At 31.5% G+C, this 21102-nt stretch overlaps 2 protein-coding genes across 2 annotated transcripts in view; both read left to right on the top strand.

Moving 5' to 3' along the window:
* The window catches only part of LOC126885869 (uncharacterized), a 156187-nt gene extending 136935 nt beyond the window's left edge, over positions 1 to 19252 (top strand). The window contains exon 9 of the mRNA XM_050652652.1: positions 18606 to 19252. Within this exon, the coding sequence (XP_050508609.1) occupies positions 18606 to 19063 (458 nt within the window). The 3' untranslated portion in view covers positions 19064 to 19252. The remainder of the gene's footprint in view (positions 1 to 18605) is intronic.
* The window catches only part of LOC126885872 (zinc finger protein 271-like), an 84536-nt gene that overhangs the window by 54830 nt on the left and 8604 nt on the right, over positions 1 to 21102 (top strand). The gene's annotated exons all lie outside the window — the stretch shown is intronic.

Raw genomic sequence — 21102 nt, 5'->3', positions numbered from 1 at the left:
CCTTCTCGGGGGTGAAAACTATTTTATTAAAAATAACCCCACTAATCGATAGAGGGACAAATTTTAAGCAAAATTTGTTACTTCTAATTATTAAAATAAATCAATACTTTTTGAGTTATTAAAGATCAAAGATTTGAATTTTTCGTGAAATAAATGCATGATGTAAAGCGGTTTTTCGTGAATAATTCAAAAACTGTAAGTTTTATCAAAATAGTTATGATTACCAAAATTGAAGATAATAAAAAATAAAAGAGATTTCTTATTCGAAAAACCTTTGAGAATTAATAAAAAGTGAGTTATAGGTGATGGAATATATATTTTCTTCGGCTAGTACCCAAGTCTAAGTATTCAAGCTCAAATAACGGGAAAACGGTGCATTTTATAAAATATATTTACTGAACACTTGTCAAAGTACTCAAGAATACCTATCAAGTGAGCTCCAGATGAAGTTTATAACATCAAAGCTAAGCAAGTGATGATGAAAATAAGAGAACCCTTTCGAGTTTTTAGGAAAAAGTGAAAATTAAAACATACGCTGTTTATATATTTATTTCCAAAAATTTGTTAACAGAATAATTTTTAAAGGAATTTCGGGAATGAAGTTAGGATTATAATTTATTATCAAGTTCGTTTTATTACAATTTAAATATAACAAGTTAAAAATGCGACCATTATTATAACGAAAACTTTGTTTTTTATGTATTTAAATTCCTAATATGGAAAATTGCTATTATGAAAAGTTGTTTAGAATTAAAAATTATGTTTAATGTGCAATTATATCCTACTATTTCAATATTGTGAGCTATAAAGGCACTTTACTGAGCGAAATTCATATTTTTTACACATTGACTAAAATCGATACAATTTTATATAGGTAATCTTATGTTTATGATTGCATCTTAGATTTTAGACCGTGCAGATCTTTTTATGAAGAATAATTTTTGTTCGTAAAATTAATAATAAAAGAGTTATAAATGAAAATGATGATTGGTAGGTATCTCTTATTTGAGAAAAAAAATAAATATTTTCTTTTTATTAGAAAAATACATTATTATAATAATTATTAATTATTTAATTATAATAATAACAACTATTGCATATATTAGAACACAGTTTTTAATTCCAAACAATTTTTCGTAGTAACAATAATTTACAACAGTGTGAAAAAAAGGTACCTTAAGCTTGAGCGAAATTCATATTTTTTAAAATACCTCCTATAATATAGATAAAATTTGCTATCTGATGATTGAATCGTAGGTTCTAGACGATGCAGAACTTTTTATGAATTATAACTTTATTTCGTAAAATTAAAAATAAAAAATGTCCCGTAATATATGTGTCCAACTTAAGTAGACACACTGTATATTATACAATATAATATACATAAATCATTGGGTAGACAGCACCAAAAATTTGTAACCTGCCATTTAACATTACTTACATTAAAATTAATAAGTAATATTTATTTATTTGATATTTAAATTCTTTTACAGTTTATATGAAGTAATATATTTTTGAAATAATATGTATGTTACTAAAATATTATTTTTATATTATTTCGATATTTAATCGAATTTTTTCTATCGATATAAACTTAGTGGCGGTTCTAGCCAGGGGCAGGGGGGCAGCTGCCCCCCTTCAGTTTTTACAGTACTTTTGTACTATAATTTTCGTTAAAAAGGCACGTTATCTTGTTTATTCACCGGTTGTGTTCCCTTGCCCCCACTTTTTTTGGTCTAGAACCGCCCCTGTATAAACTGAATATGTACAGAAACTGATGGTGTCCAATAATGGGCACATTTGACATAATATTCAAATACATTTTTGCTATATTTTATATAAAGGTCTTAAAACAATTTTAAAAACTTATATAAATAATATAATAATTAAGCTCCAAATTTTTGGAGCCTAAACTTTGAAAAATGTTTGTAGCATAATGTTTAATGGTATCAACTTTTCCGGGAGCTCATTTGATACATATTTCTAAGTACTTTGACAAGTGTTCAGTAAATATATTTTATAAAATGCACCGTTTTTCCCGTTATTTGAGCTTGAACACAAAGATTTGGGTACTAGCCGAAAAAAAAATATACATTCCATCACCTATAAGTCACTATTTATTAATTCTCAAAGGTTTTTCGAATAAGAAATCTCTTTTATTTTTTATTATCTTCAATTTTGGTAATCATAACTATTTTGATAAAACTTACAGTTTTTGAATTATTTACGAAAAACCGCTTTACATCATGCATTTATTTCACGAAAAATTCAAATTTTTGATCTTTAATAACTCAAAAAGTATTGATTTATTTTAATAATTAGAGGTAATACATTTTGATTAAAATTTGTCCCTCTATCGATTAGTGGGGTTTATTTTTAATAAAATAGTTTTCACCTCTGAGAAGGGGTGGCATCCACCCCCAGGGTAAAAGCGCACGTTGGCACCATATCAGTTTTATTTCTTGAGGTATGCTCTAACTACTCACCAATTTTCATGTAAATCGATGGAGGTGAAAACCTTTAATGACTGCGTTACCTTTCCCCTTTCATCCCTTATTGCTACTCCCTGTATCCACTGAGGTGTCAGCCTGAAAGGGGTCATAATTATCAACATACAATAGACACATTTCACATGCCAAACTCCATATTACTTATGACGATGATTTCTCGCCTCTAGCTCTTTGACTAGTATTACATTAGTTGATAAAAATTGAATTTATGCACAATATAAATCTAATTTTAAATAATATTAATTAATTACAAGAAATTTTTTTGAAGATTAACAATTTCGTTGTATTAAAATCTATATCAGACATATTTATTACACGTACCGAGCCGAGTACGACACAATCGAGAAGCGGCGGTGTCGGCAATATAAAGCGATTGTTTATGTTTTACGTCTACTACCCACAATGCCACATATTCTTGTGAAATGTCACATTTCGCAAGAAAAAAACACCCGATGGAATTTTGGAAAAAATACAAATCTGCTTTCCCTGAGCTATATTATTTGGCTATAAAATATTTGTCAATACCTGCCACATCAGTACCTTCCGAAAGAGTAGTTTCAAAGTCTGAGCAGTTAACAAACCTAAGAATAAATCGTTTATCGCCCAAAAAAATTTTTATGTCTATCTACTCCTACTCTTTATGTAATAATAGTATATTATTCAACGAGCATGTAATGATGGCTATTACTCACGATGATGAAGTTTGCGACACGAGCCGTAGGCGAGTGTCGTAATTCATCAGAGTGAGTAATAGCCATTACATGCGAGTAGAATACTATACTTTTTCTACGACTTTTTTTATTTTAATTAGTAAAAAATTTAATTATCAACTACTCGAGATTTAAATTATAATAATTTACAGAAATACCTAAATGCTATTTACCCCTAGTACGTGGCTGAATAATTGGTTGCCTACTATTACTAAATTCTTATTTATTGTAAAAATACAACTAGAACTAATAGTCAATATAAGTTCTATTCGTTTCCGAAAAATTATACGCTTAAATTTGTACCTACTGTCAGTGAATCTAATAAATAGGAAATGGCTGTTGTCGGTGGACGTATTTCATAATATATAGTTATAATGTATATTTACATTTAACTATATATAATACAATAATATATAACTCAGGGGCGTGCAGTCCATGGAAGCAAGGGAAGCATTGCTTCCCTTGGTTTCCGTAGTAATGCCGTACCAACTAAGTAACTGAGATAATTTTAAAAAAATTGAACAAACACATAATAAGCAGGATTTTAAGTTGCGTACGAGAATATTTAATTATGTAGTACAAGCAGCAAGTACCTACCTAATAAGAAAAGACAAACGTATTTTACTCTATTTTTGTCATACAGTAAATAACTAAGCAATGAAATAAGTACCCATACTAGTATAAGCAGCGCTGTATGCTGCATCCTTCCGTACTCGGACCATGATCGTATTTCTACGGTGGTATTCGGAGTTATATCGGAATAATAATCTGATTTTTAAGTTGCTTCTCTCCAGCGACTCGACCCTATGTAAAAATCATCGGGGTTAGATGGTGAGCGGTGAGTTCAAATTTGGGGCATATCTTTAGCTTATAAGCAGTTTTGTCAATTGCATACGAAGATGTTTTTGGTGAATTTAAATGGGATTTACCAGCATTTGACAATGACGGGCTTCGTTGACTGATTTTTTGAAAGTATGAAGATGGATTTTATTGAATTATTTATATAAATAAATACATAGAATTATTTATATTATAAATACTAAATATAAATATTATTTATATAAATATATTATAAAATATGTATTAGTGTTTTGGAAAATGGTGAAAATGTGAAATGTGGGATACAGAAACCATAAATAGCTCGAGAGGATTTTTGGATAGTTTAAAAGATTATTTGAATTTTACTTTATAACTTAGCTTTTTTCAGAAATATTTCCATTCTCAGATAATTTAATTACTGTATTGCAATGCAAGATAAACGATTGGTTTCTGTGTAAAAAAATTAGCGTATATAAAGATATTATTAACAAAAAGAGAGAGATGACTTTGAAAAATGCTCGAATAATATGATGGCAAGAATTTTTAAGCCTAAAAGGAAACGAATAGGTACGCACTGATAATGTTGGAGATGTCGAATCGTGCTACCGCCAACTATACAATTTACCAGATTTTCGATCAAATATGTCAACGAATGGAAAATAGGTTTTAAGAATTTTGATGACCGAAACTTTTTTAGCTGTGCAATTTTAATACATTAAAAAAACACATTTTCCTGAAAAACAAACAAAATCTTTGATGCGTCTTTATGGACAATATTTTGAATTGATTTCATTAAGTTCAGAATTAACAGCTTTATATGAGACTGAGGATATTGAGTATTGACACAAAAAATATTGCCAGTGAGTTACTAATATTTTTTCCACCTACCTCTACCGAAAGTATACATTTCCTGACCTGATTGTAGGGAGGAAAGGCGTACCTACTTTTCGTCCCTAGGGAGACAAGGTACTTTTACTCCCTAGGGAGTATACCTAGTAGTATGTATACGTTTTATAAAGGATTTTACTTGTTTTATTTTCCAATTAAATATAATCTGATTAAAGAAATGTCACAATATCCACGTTTGTACAAGGAAGTTATAGACAAGTTTTCGAAAAATGGTAGAAGAATTGAATTACATTATAAATAGGTGTTTTTACAATTTTTTTTATAAATTGCTTCCCCTGTTTCAAATTTCACCGCACGCCCCTGATATAACTATACATAATATATTATTATGACATATTTAACACAATGTAACTTGAAAAACAAACACAATATTAGTTATAAATTCCAATTAACATAAACAAAATGCGCTAATGTCACTGTCACTAAATTAAATGATAAACGTCAAAATTTTTAGTAAACAAGATATAAACGTACAAAATATACTGACATTGTTACAGTAAAATTCCTTTAAAATTTTTCGAAGTTAATTATTGGTATAAATTACAATAATTATTGTATTAAATAAACAAGTTTAAGTAATTTTATTTGCAGTTTATATACTACTAATATTAAAAGTGGCATGCGCCACTTGAATCTAACTTCAGCCCGTGAGTAATGACCCGTGAGGAACTTCAGCCCGTGAGTAATGAATTATTACTCACGGGTACAGTAATGGGTGCTATTATCTATGAAAAAATAGCGAATAATAAGCATGTTATTAAACGGTCGTAGAAAAAATAAATAATATCTACTCATTCCAGAACAATATTTATAGGATTTTATAATATATTATTTCTTTAACAAGTCAATATAACAACTGAGGTACCTAAGTAAAAATATAGCTAGTAAAGTTTTTATTAATAATACCGGTTTTTAAATAAATATCAAATACCGGTATTCAGATTTTAGTTCGGTACTATAAGCCCTAATTCTGCGTTTAAATTTTTCAAAAATTACTTATTAGTTTTCTCAAAATTCGAAAAAAGAAATGAATACATTTAAAACACATTGAAAATTTTGACAGTCGACATTTTGCGCCTTTCCCCTTAAAGCATGCATTTTTTTGATGAAAAATTAAAATTTTTGATCTTTAATAACTTACAAAAAATTTATTTATTTCGCTAACTTTATATAACAAATTTTACTTAGAATTTGACTTATCGATTTATGGTTATTTTTAATTAAATAATTTTCACCCCCGAAAAGGGATGGCATCCATCCACAGGGTAAAAGCGCAAGTTGGCACCATGCCACTTTTGTATCCTGAGGTATCCTCTAATTATTACTGACTAATTTTCATGAAAATCGATGTAGGTTCAAGGAAATCGGAGGTGAAAACCTTCAGTGACTGCACTAAACTCTGTGTTATGAACTAGTGAACTAAAAGAGCGACCTATTAGTTAATTTTTCCCATTTGAACAATTCAGAATTGACTAATCAACTCTTAACCGAAAATGTAAAATAATAATGTTAAAACAAAATGTCTGGATTTTTATATTGAAGCAGTTAATCAGATTCATAAACGGTTTCCTTTCAAATTCCTGGTAATTTTTTGCAAAATCTGTCAACTTTTGAAGCAAGTGTGTGGTGATTTTTAGTTTTTTGACCTGACAACATTGAGATCAAGTCACAGTCTTGATCGCATGCAGAGCGACCAGACGTGAGACGAGCAGTGACTGACTGTACTGTGCCCTTTCGTGGGAATTACCTAATTGGAAAACCATATAATTGGGCAGGAATGCAATTGGGTAGGTCCCATATCCAGACTAAAATACTCAAAATGGGCCAGAAAACTAATTGACTGGCGACCAAGAGAAGACAAACGCAGCATAGGATGACCACCAACACGCTGGATGGACGACATTAAACGAATATCCAAGAAATGGCAACAAGACGCACAGAACTGTGGAGAGTGGCGAAAAATGGGAGGGACCTATGTCCAGCAGTGGACAGAAGAAGTTGCATGATTATGAAAACCATAGAAGCAATCTTGACTTTACCGCTTCTGAATCTGACGTAACTGTTGGTCTGAATCAACCTGAATTTTGTTAGAACATTCGGTCAAAGTAAAAGAATCCTGGGAATTTTTGAAATAATGACTATGCTAGAGGCAGGTAATTGGACCCCACGTTTATGAAATTATTAATCAATCTCAGGTGCTGGTTCACTGAGGAAAGGTAATTAGCTGTGTAATTAAGGTACCAGCGAGACTGCTTCCTAAAGGCTTAAATCTAGTCCAATAAATACAAAAGGGAGAAATGACCGGAACCTAAAACTACGATATTGTATCTGTTCCATAAACTAATACAATTTCTTCAGGCCTTTACCGGTAAATATTATACAGCTTATAATACATATGCTTTTACCTTATCTGATGTTTTTTGGGCATTTATTGCCTAGATATAAATAAAGGAGACTTCAATTACAGCTTCCACTAATTTTGCGAGGAACCATTTACAAATCGAACATACAATTTAAGATTAAAGAGTGTTATTAGTAGGTACTACGAGGCCGAGATAACTTTCTACGTCGAGATACAATTAAGTACTTATAATACACTGTGAGTACTTGTGTCTTTTGCCATGGCTATTCTTCGACTGTAATATACTACGAGATGAGACACTGCGACTATTTCTGTCTTCTGCAACAACTATATATTAACTGTAATACCCCACCCACTCTTCTATGCTGTAATACGTTGCGAGTACTTGTGTCTCCCAACGGCGTAAACAGGATGACCCTAAGGGGGGGTTACAACTACTGGAGGGTCGCTGAGGGGTATGGAATAGTAATGGTGTTAATTAAGGCTATGCCTGCAATTTCATTTAAAAAACAACTTTTAAGTCAACCTGCTGAAGAAAACACAATACAATGTGAAATGTGTTTTCCGCAATTTATTTGTATACAGTCGGAAAAATGAAAGAATACCCATGAACGAACATATAAAACACGCTGTATTTTCCTGTCACTGTGTCACAAAGAAAATTGCCCAGCGCAAGTACATGCAATAATAATTATTACATGTACTTGCGCTGGCCAATTTTTTGTATGACACGGTGACAGGAAAATACAGCGTGTTTTATATGTTCGTTCATGGGTATTCTTTCATTTTTCCTACTGTAAGTTCTTTAGCTGAGCATACAAAAGTTCACACTGGACAAAAAAAATACAAGTGCGAAATTTGTTTTAAGTACTTTAGACGATTATCTCATTTCAAAGGACATATAAAAACGCACACTGAAGAAATGCCTTACAAGTGTCAATTGTGCTTTAAGAAGTTTTTTTGGGCAAATTCTTTGAAAAAACATATAATATCGCACAATGCAGAAACACTCAAGTGCGAAGTTTGTTTTAAGTACTTTGGTAAAGCGTCTAATTTTAAAAAACATATAAGAATGCACACTGAAGAGAACTCTTACAAATGTCAAATGTGTTTTATGCAGTTTTATCAAGCAGGTTCTTTGAAAAAGCATACAAGTTCTTACTCTAAAGAAAAACGTTACAAGTGCGAAGTTTGTTTTAAGTACTTAGGTAAAGCATCTAAATTGAAAAAACATATAAGAAAGCACGCTGAAGGTAACTTATAAGTGTAAAATATGCAGTTTTATCAGGCAAATTCTGTGGAACAACATATTAGATTGTGTTCCCCTTTAGAATCATTTTGATTCTAAAAAAGAACACACCCACCGCCTAAATATTTCGTGTTGGTATCGTGTCACAGGCTATAGCGCGGATGACGTGCAACGGTAAGTAAATTGGACGAGGTATAATTATTTATACAGGGAGTCCAAGAAAAAAAAAATAATTAAATTAATTGAAATAAAAAGAAGAATGTATGCAATTCATTTATTTCAAAATACATTTGAGTACTGTCAGAAAACAGAAAGAAAAATGTTTATTCGACAAATAAACATTGTTTTTTGCTTAAATTCAATGTTAAAACTGCCACCCACCGGTCTCTTTAACAGTTTGAAAATTGAATTTAAGCGAAAAGCAATGGTTATTTATGAAATAAACAACATTACGTGTTTTCATGACAGCAGTAAAATGTAGTTTAAATTAAATAAATTGCTTACATTCTTCTTTTTGTGTAAATAATTTAATAAAATAATTTTCCGCAAATCGCCAGGAAATTTTGACATTCCTGTCAAAATTTCTTGAAGAAAAAGTCTGGGCCCGGATTACGTACACTCGATACGCATCGTATCCGCCATGTTTTCCCATAAGGCGCTACAGTAAAACATGGCGGATACGATGCGTATCGAGTGTACGTAATCCGGGCCCAGGACTTCCTTACTGTAAGGAAATGTCATTTCCTTACTGTAAGGAAATGATATTTCCGTACAGTTGTTAGTGTTCTATTTATAAGCGTCAAGTTTGACAATTCAACCTCAATACGTTTCCATAGTAACCCAAGTAATTTTATTAGGAATTTCAAAGCACCATTTATTTGGGAATAAAATTATCGCGTTTTTTTTAAATCAATCAATATCTGTCGAATTTTAAACGATTTGCGGAAAAATAGTATGTTTACCTCGTAGGAAAAGCCACATTCCTGGACTCTGTGTTGCTAAGTCTCGGCTTGCGCCTCGACTTAGCAATCTTCACAGTCGTCCAGGAATGTTAAGCTTTTCCTACCCGGTAAACAATTTACTATTTTTGTACACCATGTATAAATAATTATGTTAATGTTTATGTTATGGAATAGAGCATTAAATAACCTTTCAAATGAGCTATCACACAACCCCTGCTCTCATTTAAAAAAATCATTGATTATGTCATCATACCCAGATATATGACGTCACTAGTATGATATATATAATTTCTCTTCAAATTCGTCCATTCTCGATTCCAACTTAAACGTCCTCACTGTATAATAAAAGGAATGAACGTTAAATTTTTATAAAAATCGAAATAAATCAAAACATCTTTTATTTAGGTATAGGAAACCCTTATAAAAGTATTGCTTATTTTTTAAGGGCAATTCAAAAATGTTATCAGATATAGGGTGTTACATAAGAAAAAATATAACTTTGATATACCTACCACTCTTTTTTTGAGCACTCTGTATAATTCACATTATCTTTAGATTGCCGTGTTAATGACCCTGTACATTTCTGTAAAGAAATTTTTTTTAAATATCAAGTCGTTTTCCATACATAGACCGAAGCGAATAAGATGAACCACCCTGTATATTTTTAAGTGATTTGAAAGAAATATTGAAATAAATAATTATTAAAAAAAAATAAAAAAATAAAAATAAAACGGGATAATACCCGAAGGTTGGCTGTATACCATCTAGTTAAATAAAATTAACATGAAGTAAAACTCCCTAGTGTAGTTGGTATATTTAATAAAAAATTTTAAAAATCCAAACGGATTACGTTCAAAACGTTTTCGGACTTATCAGTCCATCATCAGTGAACCTAAAAGTAAGTAATCTCACTTAGTAAAATTGAAAAGGGTGAAATTTTGAATGTTAAAAATTGAAAAGTGTGGTTACGATTACTTACTCTCTGTCCTTGCTAAATAGCCACAATGCCAAACACTGGTCAAGATGTATGTTCTAACTACATGGTGAAATCTGATCTACAATTTGGCTTACATTGGATGCCAACGGATTAGTACTAGGAACATGATGCTCTACTCCATTAATTAAGAGATTTTTTTATAATTAGGTCTACATTGAACTACGTTTAGTCTGTCAATGATTTAGAAGGAAGTTGAAATACTTCAAATGTCAGTAACATTGACATCCAGGAAAGGGAATTTTTAAGGTATTAACCAAGGTCAAGATCCAATGTGGTTACGGAAATTTAAGTTTAAGACTGTGTTGGAATTTTAATTTTTAATATTAGAATTTAAAATTTACTATTTTTTATAAAAATATTACAACCATTACCATAAATTTGACTATAAAATTAAATTTGATCGAACTTATTGTCATAATATGGTAATGAAAACAAAATGTAAGATAGAATTATTGGTTAATGAAAGTTAATAATTTTTTTGGCCTAAAATAGCCTTGTGGGTGAAAGTTAAAACGTTGAAGTGATACAACAGTTGTTTAGTGTGTATAGAAATATAAATTTGTTAACTGTAATGTTGGTTGTATAAGTCTAGTAAGATATTGATTCTGTATGAAATTAACTAATTAAAAAATTTGGTGAGAATTGAGGTAACTGATATAAGATTGTTAAGTGAAAAATATAAATAATTGACGGGATGTGAAAATGTGTTAGTTATAGTCAAAAATATAGGAAGTATTATAACATTATGCATATAAAAGAAAATTGAATTATTTGATTGTTAAATTAAAACTAAGTTGATAAAATGTGTAAATGAACAAAAGATTCAAAAGAAGTGCGTCAACCGGATGCACAAGACACAAACTGTATTTGGAAATTAATTAAAAGTTAAAAATAGTAAAATAAGAATAAAGTTGTAAAGTTAGAGATTAGAGTGGCTAGAAAGATAGATGCAACATATTAAAATTTTTGAATTTTAAGAAAAAATGTTTTTTAAAAATGAAAAATAAAAAGAAAAAGAAAGAGAAAAATAAAATAAAAAGGAAAAAGGACCTGTATGAAAAAGGAAGAATTAAATGAATAGCGTAGTAAAACATTTTGTAAAAGATCAACGAACGAAGTAAAGACCCAAGCGGCGAATAGACAAATAGATAAGGTCAATGATTTATGAAGGGAAAAGTAGGGTGAGAAAATGGCAAAGGGTGAATTAGTTGTGTTGGTGTTACTGGGGGTTGTAGAGTAAATGATTAATATGAAAGGAGATTTTGGAAATAGAAGGAAGTGAAGTATGAAAAAGAAGGTTAAGTTAAAGGTTTTATGGGTGAGGTCAGGAAAGTTGCTAAGAGTGAAGGATAAATTGAAAAAACAAGGAATTTAGGAAAAAAGTTGACGGTGAATGGGAGTAAAATTGCGATTAAGGGAGGTTTGTCTATTCACACAATTGGGACTGGACCTCAAGTCTCGGATAATCTCCAAATCCTCATACAAGTCCAATCGGAGTGTGTTTTTCTGCTGTATATTGTGCACCAACTGGACACCCTCAGGAATCTTAAGTTCATGTTTATTGACTTTAAGGTGATGTGAGAAAGAGGAAGTAGTATCTCTCTTACTATGTTCTAGGGATCTGGTGGCAAGAGATCTACAAGTTCTACCGATGTAGGTAGCACCACAATCTGAGCAAGAGAGTTTATATACACCACTACGGTTCATGTAGTTGATTGGATCCTTAGTATTGGTCAAACTCTTGTTAAGGGTGTTATTAACTTTAAAAGAAATTTTTATATTATCACAGGAGTTGGTAATAATGTATTTAACTCTTTCAGATAGATTAGGGTTATGGAAAGGCAATGAAGCATAAATCGGAGTTGTTGTAGATGAAGTAGAAGAAAATAATTGCTATAAACAATGGTTATGACCCTGATATCATCAATAAACTCCAACATAAAAGAGAGCTCAGATTACTTCAACAGTCAGCTTTTTCTTCTACTTCATCTACAACAACTCCGATTTATGCTTCATTGCCTTTCCATAACCCTAATCTATCTGAAAGAGTTAAATACATTATTACCAACTCCTGTGATAATATAAAAATTTCTTTTAAAGTTAATAACACCCTTAACAAGAGTTTGACCAATACTAAGGATCCAATCAACTACATGAACCGTAGTGGTGTATATAAACTCTCTTGCTCAGATTGTGATGCTACCTACATCGGTAGAACTTGTAGATCTCTTGCCACCAGATCCCTAGAACATAGTAAGAGAGATACTACTTCCTCTTTCTCACATCACCTTAAAGTCAATAAACATGAACTTAAGATTCCTGAGGGTGTCCAGTTGGTGCACAATATACAGCAGAAAAACACACTCCGATTGGACTTGTATGAGGATTTGGAGATTATCCGAGACTTGAGGTCCAGTCCCAATTGTGTGAATAGACAAACCTCCCTTAATCGCAATTTTACTCCCATTCACCGTCAACTTTTTTCCTAAATTCCTTGTTTTTTCAATTTATCCTTCACTCTTAGCAACTTTCCTGACCTCACCCATAAAACCTTTAACTTAACCTTCTTTTTCATTCTTTTTCATACTTCACTTCCTTCTATTTCCAAAATCTCCTTTCATACTAATCATTTACTCTACAACCCCCAGTAACACCAACACAACTAATTCACCCTTTGCCATTTTCTCACCCTACTTTTCCCTTCATAAATCATTGACCTTATCTATTTGTCTATTCGCCGCTTGGGTCTTTACTTCGTTCGTTGATCTTTTACAAAATGTTTTACTACGCTATTCATTTAATTCTTCCTTTTTCATACAGGTCCTTTTTCCTTTTTATTTTATTTTTCTCTTTCTTTTTCTTTTTATTTTTCATTTTTAAAAAACATTTTTTCTTAAAATTCAAAAATTTTAATATGTTGCATCTATCTTTCTAGCCACTCTAATCTCTAACTTTACAACTTTATTCTTATTTTACTATTTTTAACTTTTAATTAATTTCCAAATACAGTTTGTGTCTTGTGCATCCGGTTGACGCACTTCTTTTGAATCTTTTGTTCATTTACACATTTTATCAACTTAGTTTTAATTTAACAATCAAATAATTCAATTTTCTTTTATATGCATAATGTTATAATACTTCCTATATTTTTGACTATAACTAACACATTTTCACATCCCGTCAATTATTTATATTTTTCACTTAACAATCTTATATCAGTTACCTCAATTCTCACCAAATTTTTTAATTAGTTAATTTCATACAGAATCAATATCTTACTAGACTTATACAACCAACATTACAGTTAACAAATTTATATTTCTATACACACTAAACAACTGTTGTATCACTTCAACGTTTTAACTTTCACCCACAAGGCTATTTTAGGCCAAAAAAATTATTAACTTTCATTAACCAATAATTCTATCTTACATTTTGTTTTCATTACCATATTATGACAATAAGTTCGATCAAATTTAATTTTATAGTCAAATTTATGGTAATGGTTGTAATATTTTTATAAAAAATAGTAAATTTTAAATTCTAATATTAAAAATTAAAATTCCAACACAGTCTTAAACTTAAATTTCCGTAACCACATTGGATCTTGACCTTGGTTAATACCTTAAAAATTCCCTTTCCTGGATGTCAATGTTACTGACATTTGAAGTATTTCAACTTCCTTCTAAATCATTGACAGACTAAACGTAGTTCAATGTAGACCTAATTATAAAAGAATCTCTTAATTAATGGAGTAGAGCATCATGTTCCTAGTACTAATCCGTTGGCATCCAATGTAAGCCAAATTGTAGATCAGATTTCACCATGTAGTTAGAACATACATCTTGACCAGTGTTTGGCATTGTGGCTATTTAGCAAGGACAGAGAGTAAGTAATCGTAACCACACTTTTCAATTTTTAACATTCAAAATTTCACCCTTTTCAATTTTACTAAGTGAGATTACTTACTTTTAGGTTCACTGATGATGGACTGATAAGTCCGAAAACGTTTTCAACGTAATCCGTTTGGATTTTTAAAATTTTTTATAATTTTTATTAAATATACGAACTACACTAGGGAGTTTTACTTCATGTTAATTTTAAATAATTATTATTTAGAATAATTATTTATTTGCCCGAAATATTCAACTAATTGACGACAGTGATTGGTCCAACAAGATGAATAATTTTTCATCGCGACAATGTAATGTTGGATCATGCCAATCAATTTTTGAATAACTACTTGAATCATTCAGTACTTAGTACCAATATGCATTATTAGGTAAATAGCGCTTCGCATGATGGTTTAATTTAAATTTGTAGGTACTTTAAAAATAATAAATTTATTTCAACAATAAACACATTTCTTTATATACCTACCACCTACCTCAAAATGAACGTAAAAAATTTGAAGTATTTAAATATCTGAGAAATCGTACCATCTTTTTGTAACCGTCTGTTAGTTTAGCTAAATTTACAAGGCTTCTTTTCGACTTTATTTATGATCCGTTTTTACTTGACTTGACGAAAAAAAAAATGGCGGCTCCTGACGTCAGTAGATATTGAAATTACTCCTGTGTTATCTGTGCTGTATTATATAATCTTACTCAAAAAGGACCCCTTTTAACAAATTAGCATGTTGCCACGACCAAAAGTTGGTCAAAAATTTTTTAAACGTTTTTTTTTTTGTATTTTCCTAAAATTATTTTTTTTGCATAGAACAAAATTTTTTTAGGTTTTTTGGATCATTCCAAACAGAAAAGGTCTTTAGTAACTTTTCTCTAAAGTTGATAGTTTTTGACATATAAGCGATTAAAAATTGTGAAATCGGCCATTTTTAACCCTCAAAAACTATGTGAAAAACTTAAAATTTGAATGTTGCCAAGGTAGGTAGATATTCTTTAAACATCGTTTGATGAAATCCCGAAGAGTTTTTTGCAATACAATATTCAAAACTCCTTTGTTTTTTAATTGCTAATCAAGCGTGCGGGACACTATTTTCCACCGTTGCATGTGTATGCAGTATGGTGCAAATGAAAGGAATAAATTCGTTATTTCGTAAACCGGCGACTTTAGGGAAAAATCCCGAAACAGGTCGATTTTTATTTTTAAGTTATGATATTGTGACATATATGGTATACTAGTGACGTCATCCATCTGGGCGTGATGACGTAATCGATGATTTTTTTAAATGAGAATAGGGGTCGTGTGCTAGCTCATTTGAAAGGTTCTTCAATTCTCTATTTAGTAATATAAACATTTACATAATTATTTATACAGGGTGTCCAATAATTTAATTTTTTTGTCAATTTGCCAAATGATTTAATTTAATAAAAAAATTTTGGACACCCTGTATAAATAATTATGTACATGTTTATATTACTGAATAGAGAATTGAAGAACCTTTCAAATGAGCCAGCACACGACCCATATTCTCATTTAAAAAAATCATCGATTACGTCATCACGCCCAGATGGATGACGTCACTAGTATACTATATATGCCACAATATCATAACTTAAAATAAAAATCGACCTGTTTCGGGATTTTTCCCTAAAGTCGCCGGTTTACGAAATAACGAATTTATTCCTTTCATTTGCACCATACTGTATACACATGCAACGGTGGAAAATAGTGTCGCGCACGCTTGATTGGCAATTAAAAAACAAAGGGGTTTTTGATATTGTATTGCAAAAAACTCTTCGGGATTTTATCAATCGATGTTTAAAGAATATCTACTTACCTTGGCCACATTCAAATTTTCAGTCTTTCACATAGTTTTTGAGGGTTAAAAATGGCCGATTTTTCAATTTTTAATCGCTTATATGTCAAAAACTATCCACTTTAGAGAAAAGTCACTAAAGACCTTTTCTGTTTGGAATTATCCAAACAACCTAAAAAAAATTTGTTCCATGCAAAAAAAATAATTTTAGGAAAAAAAAACAAAAAAAAAACGTTTAAAAATTTTTGAGTAAGACTGTGCAAAAAATCCGAATTAGAATATTTTTCCTAGCGGATGCGCAGTGGCTTTCTGGACTAAATAGAATAATATAAAATAATAAACAATAAAATGGTCAGTTTACTTCTAGTCTAAGAGCTAGTGAACCCTCCGACTAACGGTTGTCCTGTAAGGCTAGAAATTTTTCTAGTGATAATTCATAGCACACCAAAGCTAAAAACCATGACCTGGCAGTCCTCAGCGGTGCACGTGTATCTACCAGGTGAATCAAAAAGTGCAAATTTAGGGGGTAAAATAAACTTTCTCCTGTAAGGTTTAAATTTAAGTATGTGTTTGAGTAAGTCATTTAGAAGAAATGTGTACAATGACAGGCGATTCTGAAGAGCATAAGACCTTGCCAGGCGAGGGGAAAGATTAGGGGTTTTTCCTAAAATTATTTTTTTTGCATCGAACAAATTTTTTTTAATTTTTTTGAATCATTCCAAACAGAAAAGGTCCTTAGTGATTTTTCTCTGAAGTTAATAGTTTTTGACTAAGTTTTCACTCTAATGGCATACAACATATCCCACCAGAATGTAAACAATGGGAACCTTCTCTGGTTACACCTCCGAGGCTTCTACAATTTGCAAGCCATACGGATTATACGGATGCAAGCCAATTAATAGTTTTTGTTATATAAGCGATTGAAAATTTTGAAAAAAGTGAAATCGGCCATTTTTAACCCTAAATCGGACATCTATCTAAATATTTTAAAGTTGCCAAGGTAGGTAGATATTCTTTAAACATTGATTGATGAAATCCCAAAGAATTTTTTGCAATACGATATCGGAAACCCCTTTGTTTTTTAATTGCTAATCAAGCGGGCGCGACACTGTAATATAAGTGAGGGCGTTTGAGTTGGCATAAATTCATTATCTCGAGAATGAGCAAATTTCAAAAGAAATTCTCAGACAGGTCGATTTTTATTTTTAAATTAGGACTTTTTAGCATATATATAATACTAGTGATGTCATCCATCTGAGCGTGATGACGTAATCGATGATTTTTTTAAATGAGAGTAGGGGTTGTGTGATAGCTCATTTGAAAGGTTATTTAATTCTCTATTCACTATTATAAACATTAACATAATTATTTATGCAGGGTGTACAAAAAAAAATTTTTTTGTACACCCTGTATAAATAATTATGTTAATGTTTATATTACTGAATATAGAATTAAATAACCTTTCAAATGAGCGATCACACAACCCCTACTCGTATTTAAAAAAAATCATCGATTACGTCATCACGCCCAGATGGATGACGTCACTAGTATTATATATATGCCAAAAAGTCCAAATTCAAAAATAAAAATCGACCTGTCTGAGGATTTCTCTTGAAATTTGCCCATTCTCGAGATAATGAATTTATTCCAACTCAAACATCCTCACTTATACTACAGAGTCGAGCCCGCTTGATTAGCAATTAAAAAAACAAAGGGGTTTTCGATATTTTATTGCAAAAAACTCTTCGGGATTTCATCAATCAATATTTAAAGAATATCTACGTACCTTGGCAACATTCAAATTTTCATTTTGATTTCATTTTCATTCAACATTTCAAGTTTTTAGATAAATGTCCGATCTAGGGTTAAAAATGGCCGATTTCGCAATTTTCAAAATTTTCAATCGCTTATATAAAACTATTAACTTAAGAGAAAAATCATTAAAGACCTTTTTTGTTTGGAATGATTCAAAAAACCTAAAAAAAATTGTTCGATGCAAAAAGAATAATTTTAGGAAAAACCCCTAATCTTTCCCCTTGCCTGGCAAGGTCTTATGCTCTTCAGAATCGCCTGTCATTTTACACATTTCTTCTAAATGACTTACTCAAACACATACTTAAATTTAAACCTTACAGGAGAAAGTTTATTTTACCCCCTAAATTTGCACTTTTAGATTCACCTGGTAGATACACGTGCACCGCTGATGCCTGCCAGATCATGGTTTTTAGCCTTGGTGTGCTATGAATTATCACTAGACAAATTTGTAGCCTTACAGAACGACCGTTAGTCGGAGGGTTCACTAGCTCTTAGACTATTCCCTGCAATTAGCGAGAATTGCAAATTTATATTTTTGTTTTTATTTCAGGCTTTCCACAAGAGGGGAACTCATTAGAAAAAATTATGAAAGCAGTGCCTGTAATTTCATATGAAAAACAACTTATAAGTCTACCTGCTGATAAAGACACAAAACAATGTGAAATGTGTTTTCAGCAATTTACTTGTATGAGTTCTTTAGCTGAGCATACAAAAGTTCACATGGGAGTAAAAAAGTTCAAGTGCGAAATTTGTTTTGGGAGGTTTTCTCGTGCAGATGATTTTAAACAACATATAAGATCGCACATTGGTGAATACCACTACAAGTGCGAAATTTGTTCTAAGTATTTTAAACGAATGTCTCATTGGAAAGGACATGTATTAACGCACACCGATGAGATGCCTTACAAGTGTCAATTGTGCTCTAAGAAGTTTTTTCTGGAAGATTGTTTCAAACAACATATAGCATCGCACAATGCAGAAAAACTCAAAAACTCCATCGCACACTAAAGAAAACTTTTACAAATGTCAAATGTGCTTTATGCAGTTTTTTCAGCAGGTTCTTTAATGCAGCATATCTGATCATATGCAATAACATATGAGATTCCACATTTTTCTTTAAATGGAATTCAACACCATATACCTATTATGCCAGTTCAACTATTTTGTATAAAAACAATAAATTCATTTTAATCATAACCACACTTCTTTATGTATATATATATATATATATATATATATATATATATATATATATATATATATATATATATATATATATACACCGGTCTTTTAGGCGTCAACGCCCTTCCGGTAGGGATTTATGGGGGAGTATCACCGAGACGCAAGCCCTTATTCCTTGCCGTACTGCTCCCTCATAGGCCGATCAGACGTTCTCATATTCCAGTCTAAGCGCCAGATTCATATTTAGAATTTTATACTGACGCGTTAGCCTTTTTTGTTTTTCCGATGACCTGGGCGTGGGCTTGAACTCTCATACCTCACTTCGAAGTGAAGTGCTGTCAGCCGCTAGTCGCACTGATGAGCTATCCGATCGACTTCGATTTCTTTATATACCTGCTTCAAAATTATTGTAAAAAAATTGAAGTATATTTTTGTGGATCTAGGACGGTTGGGCCTAAATATCGCTTTCTCCGGTTGATTATTCAGAGCAAAATCGAAGGAAAACGCTGGGTTGGCAGAAAACAACTGTCCTGGCTGCGTAACATTAGACAATTGACAGGTCGAACGGTCGAGAAAATTGTTTCATACCTTAAAATATAAAATAACCAGGAAGGAGTATATGCAAAATGACCTTGATCCGGGAAGGAGGTCAAAAATGGCGACCAGCTGTCCGGTTTGCTTTCCACCTCCAGTGACGTACCTTTGAAAGAGGGAAGAAAAGAAATTCTTAACTAGTTTATTACATCTTTGATGTTAAACAAACAGCTGTAGATCAAGAGCAAATACGTATTAATTAAATATTTTGTTGAAAAGTCAGTTAAATAACATTTTTTTTGTATGCACACAGCTGATCCAATACACAAACACCTTCTACCTCGTTGACAAAAACTTATGAGTCATCCACAGACGTTCAAGATGGCCGATTCGGCTTGAAATTTAAGGTGTTGTTGATATATGACAGGCTCCTTCCTGCTTATTTTATATTCTAAGTTTCATACAGCTGCCGACGGAGAAACAATTCATCAGCTTGTTAATGCAACGATAGCCAACGCTTGAAAACAAGCACGGCACACAAAGAAGAAGGATATTTGGGCGTCGAGCCAAGTGGACGTCAGCCGTTTCGGCGTCGGAATTAATTGGTTACGTTATGTTATAGGTTACTTTAGTCAGTTCAGTAATTAAAAAGTTGACTCTAAATCCATGATACTATAAATAACAAGATAATATTGCACATCCGGAAGTCGTGAATGTAACTGGAGACCGGCAAGTTCGTAATCATTCGTAATGTCCGATTACTTTGAATTGTTCGCGGTTGTATTTTATATTTTATCTTTGACAGTTATTTTGACTGGATTCTCCACACTAAATTCTTTTCGAATACATTGAAGTTTAATGTTATTTTGCTAATTGAATAATTTCATCACATAATGCATACAAATCCCATTTAAATTTAACAAAAATTTAAATTCAACTTCCGGTGACTATCTACTATCTCTTTATTTATAGTATCATGTCTAAATCTAGACTTTACGTTTCTACCGTTACTGATGTTGCCATGGTCACTTTAAAACACACGATTTGTTGCTGAGTTATCAGAAGATGAGAGGATTTCAGACCCGGAATCGTACTTCAGGGTCTCAAAGTTCGCATCGCCCTATGGAATATTCTAGCACTTATAAAATACTGAAATTTGTTTCATACTGTTTTTTTATTCATTCGTTTATGTTGGATAATAAAAAAGTTAGGTACTTTAACAACTACACATGTTCTTCATCAATACACGGTGTTTCTAAATAAGTGTGACAAACTTTAAGATTTATTCTGCATGAAAAAATAATGACAGTTTGCTTTATAAACGTATGTCC

This window comes from Diabrotica virgifera, chromosome 6 (assembly GCF_917563875.1).
Source record: "Diabrotica virgifera virgifera chromosome 6, PGI_DIABVI_V3a".
Lineage (NCBI taxonomy): Eukaryota > Metazoa > Arthropoda > Insecta > Coleoptera > Chrysomelidae > Diabrotica > Diabrotica virgifera.
Note: the sequence above shows the minus strand (reverse complement) of the source record. Positions and strands in the feature narration are given on the sequence as shown.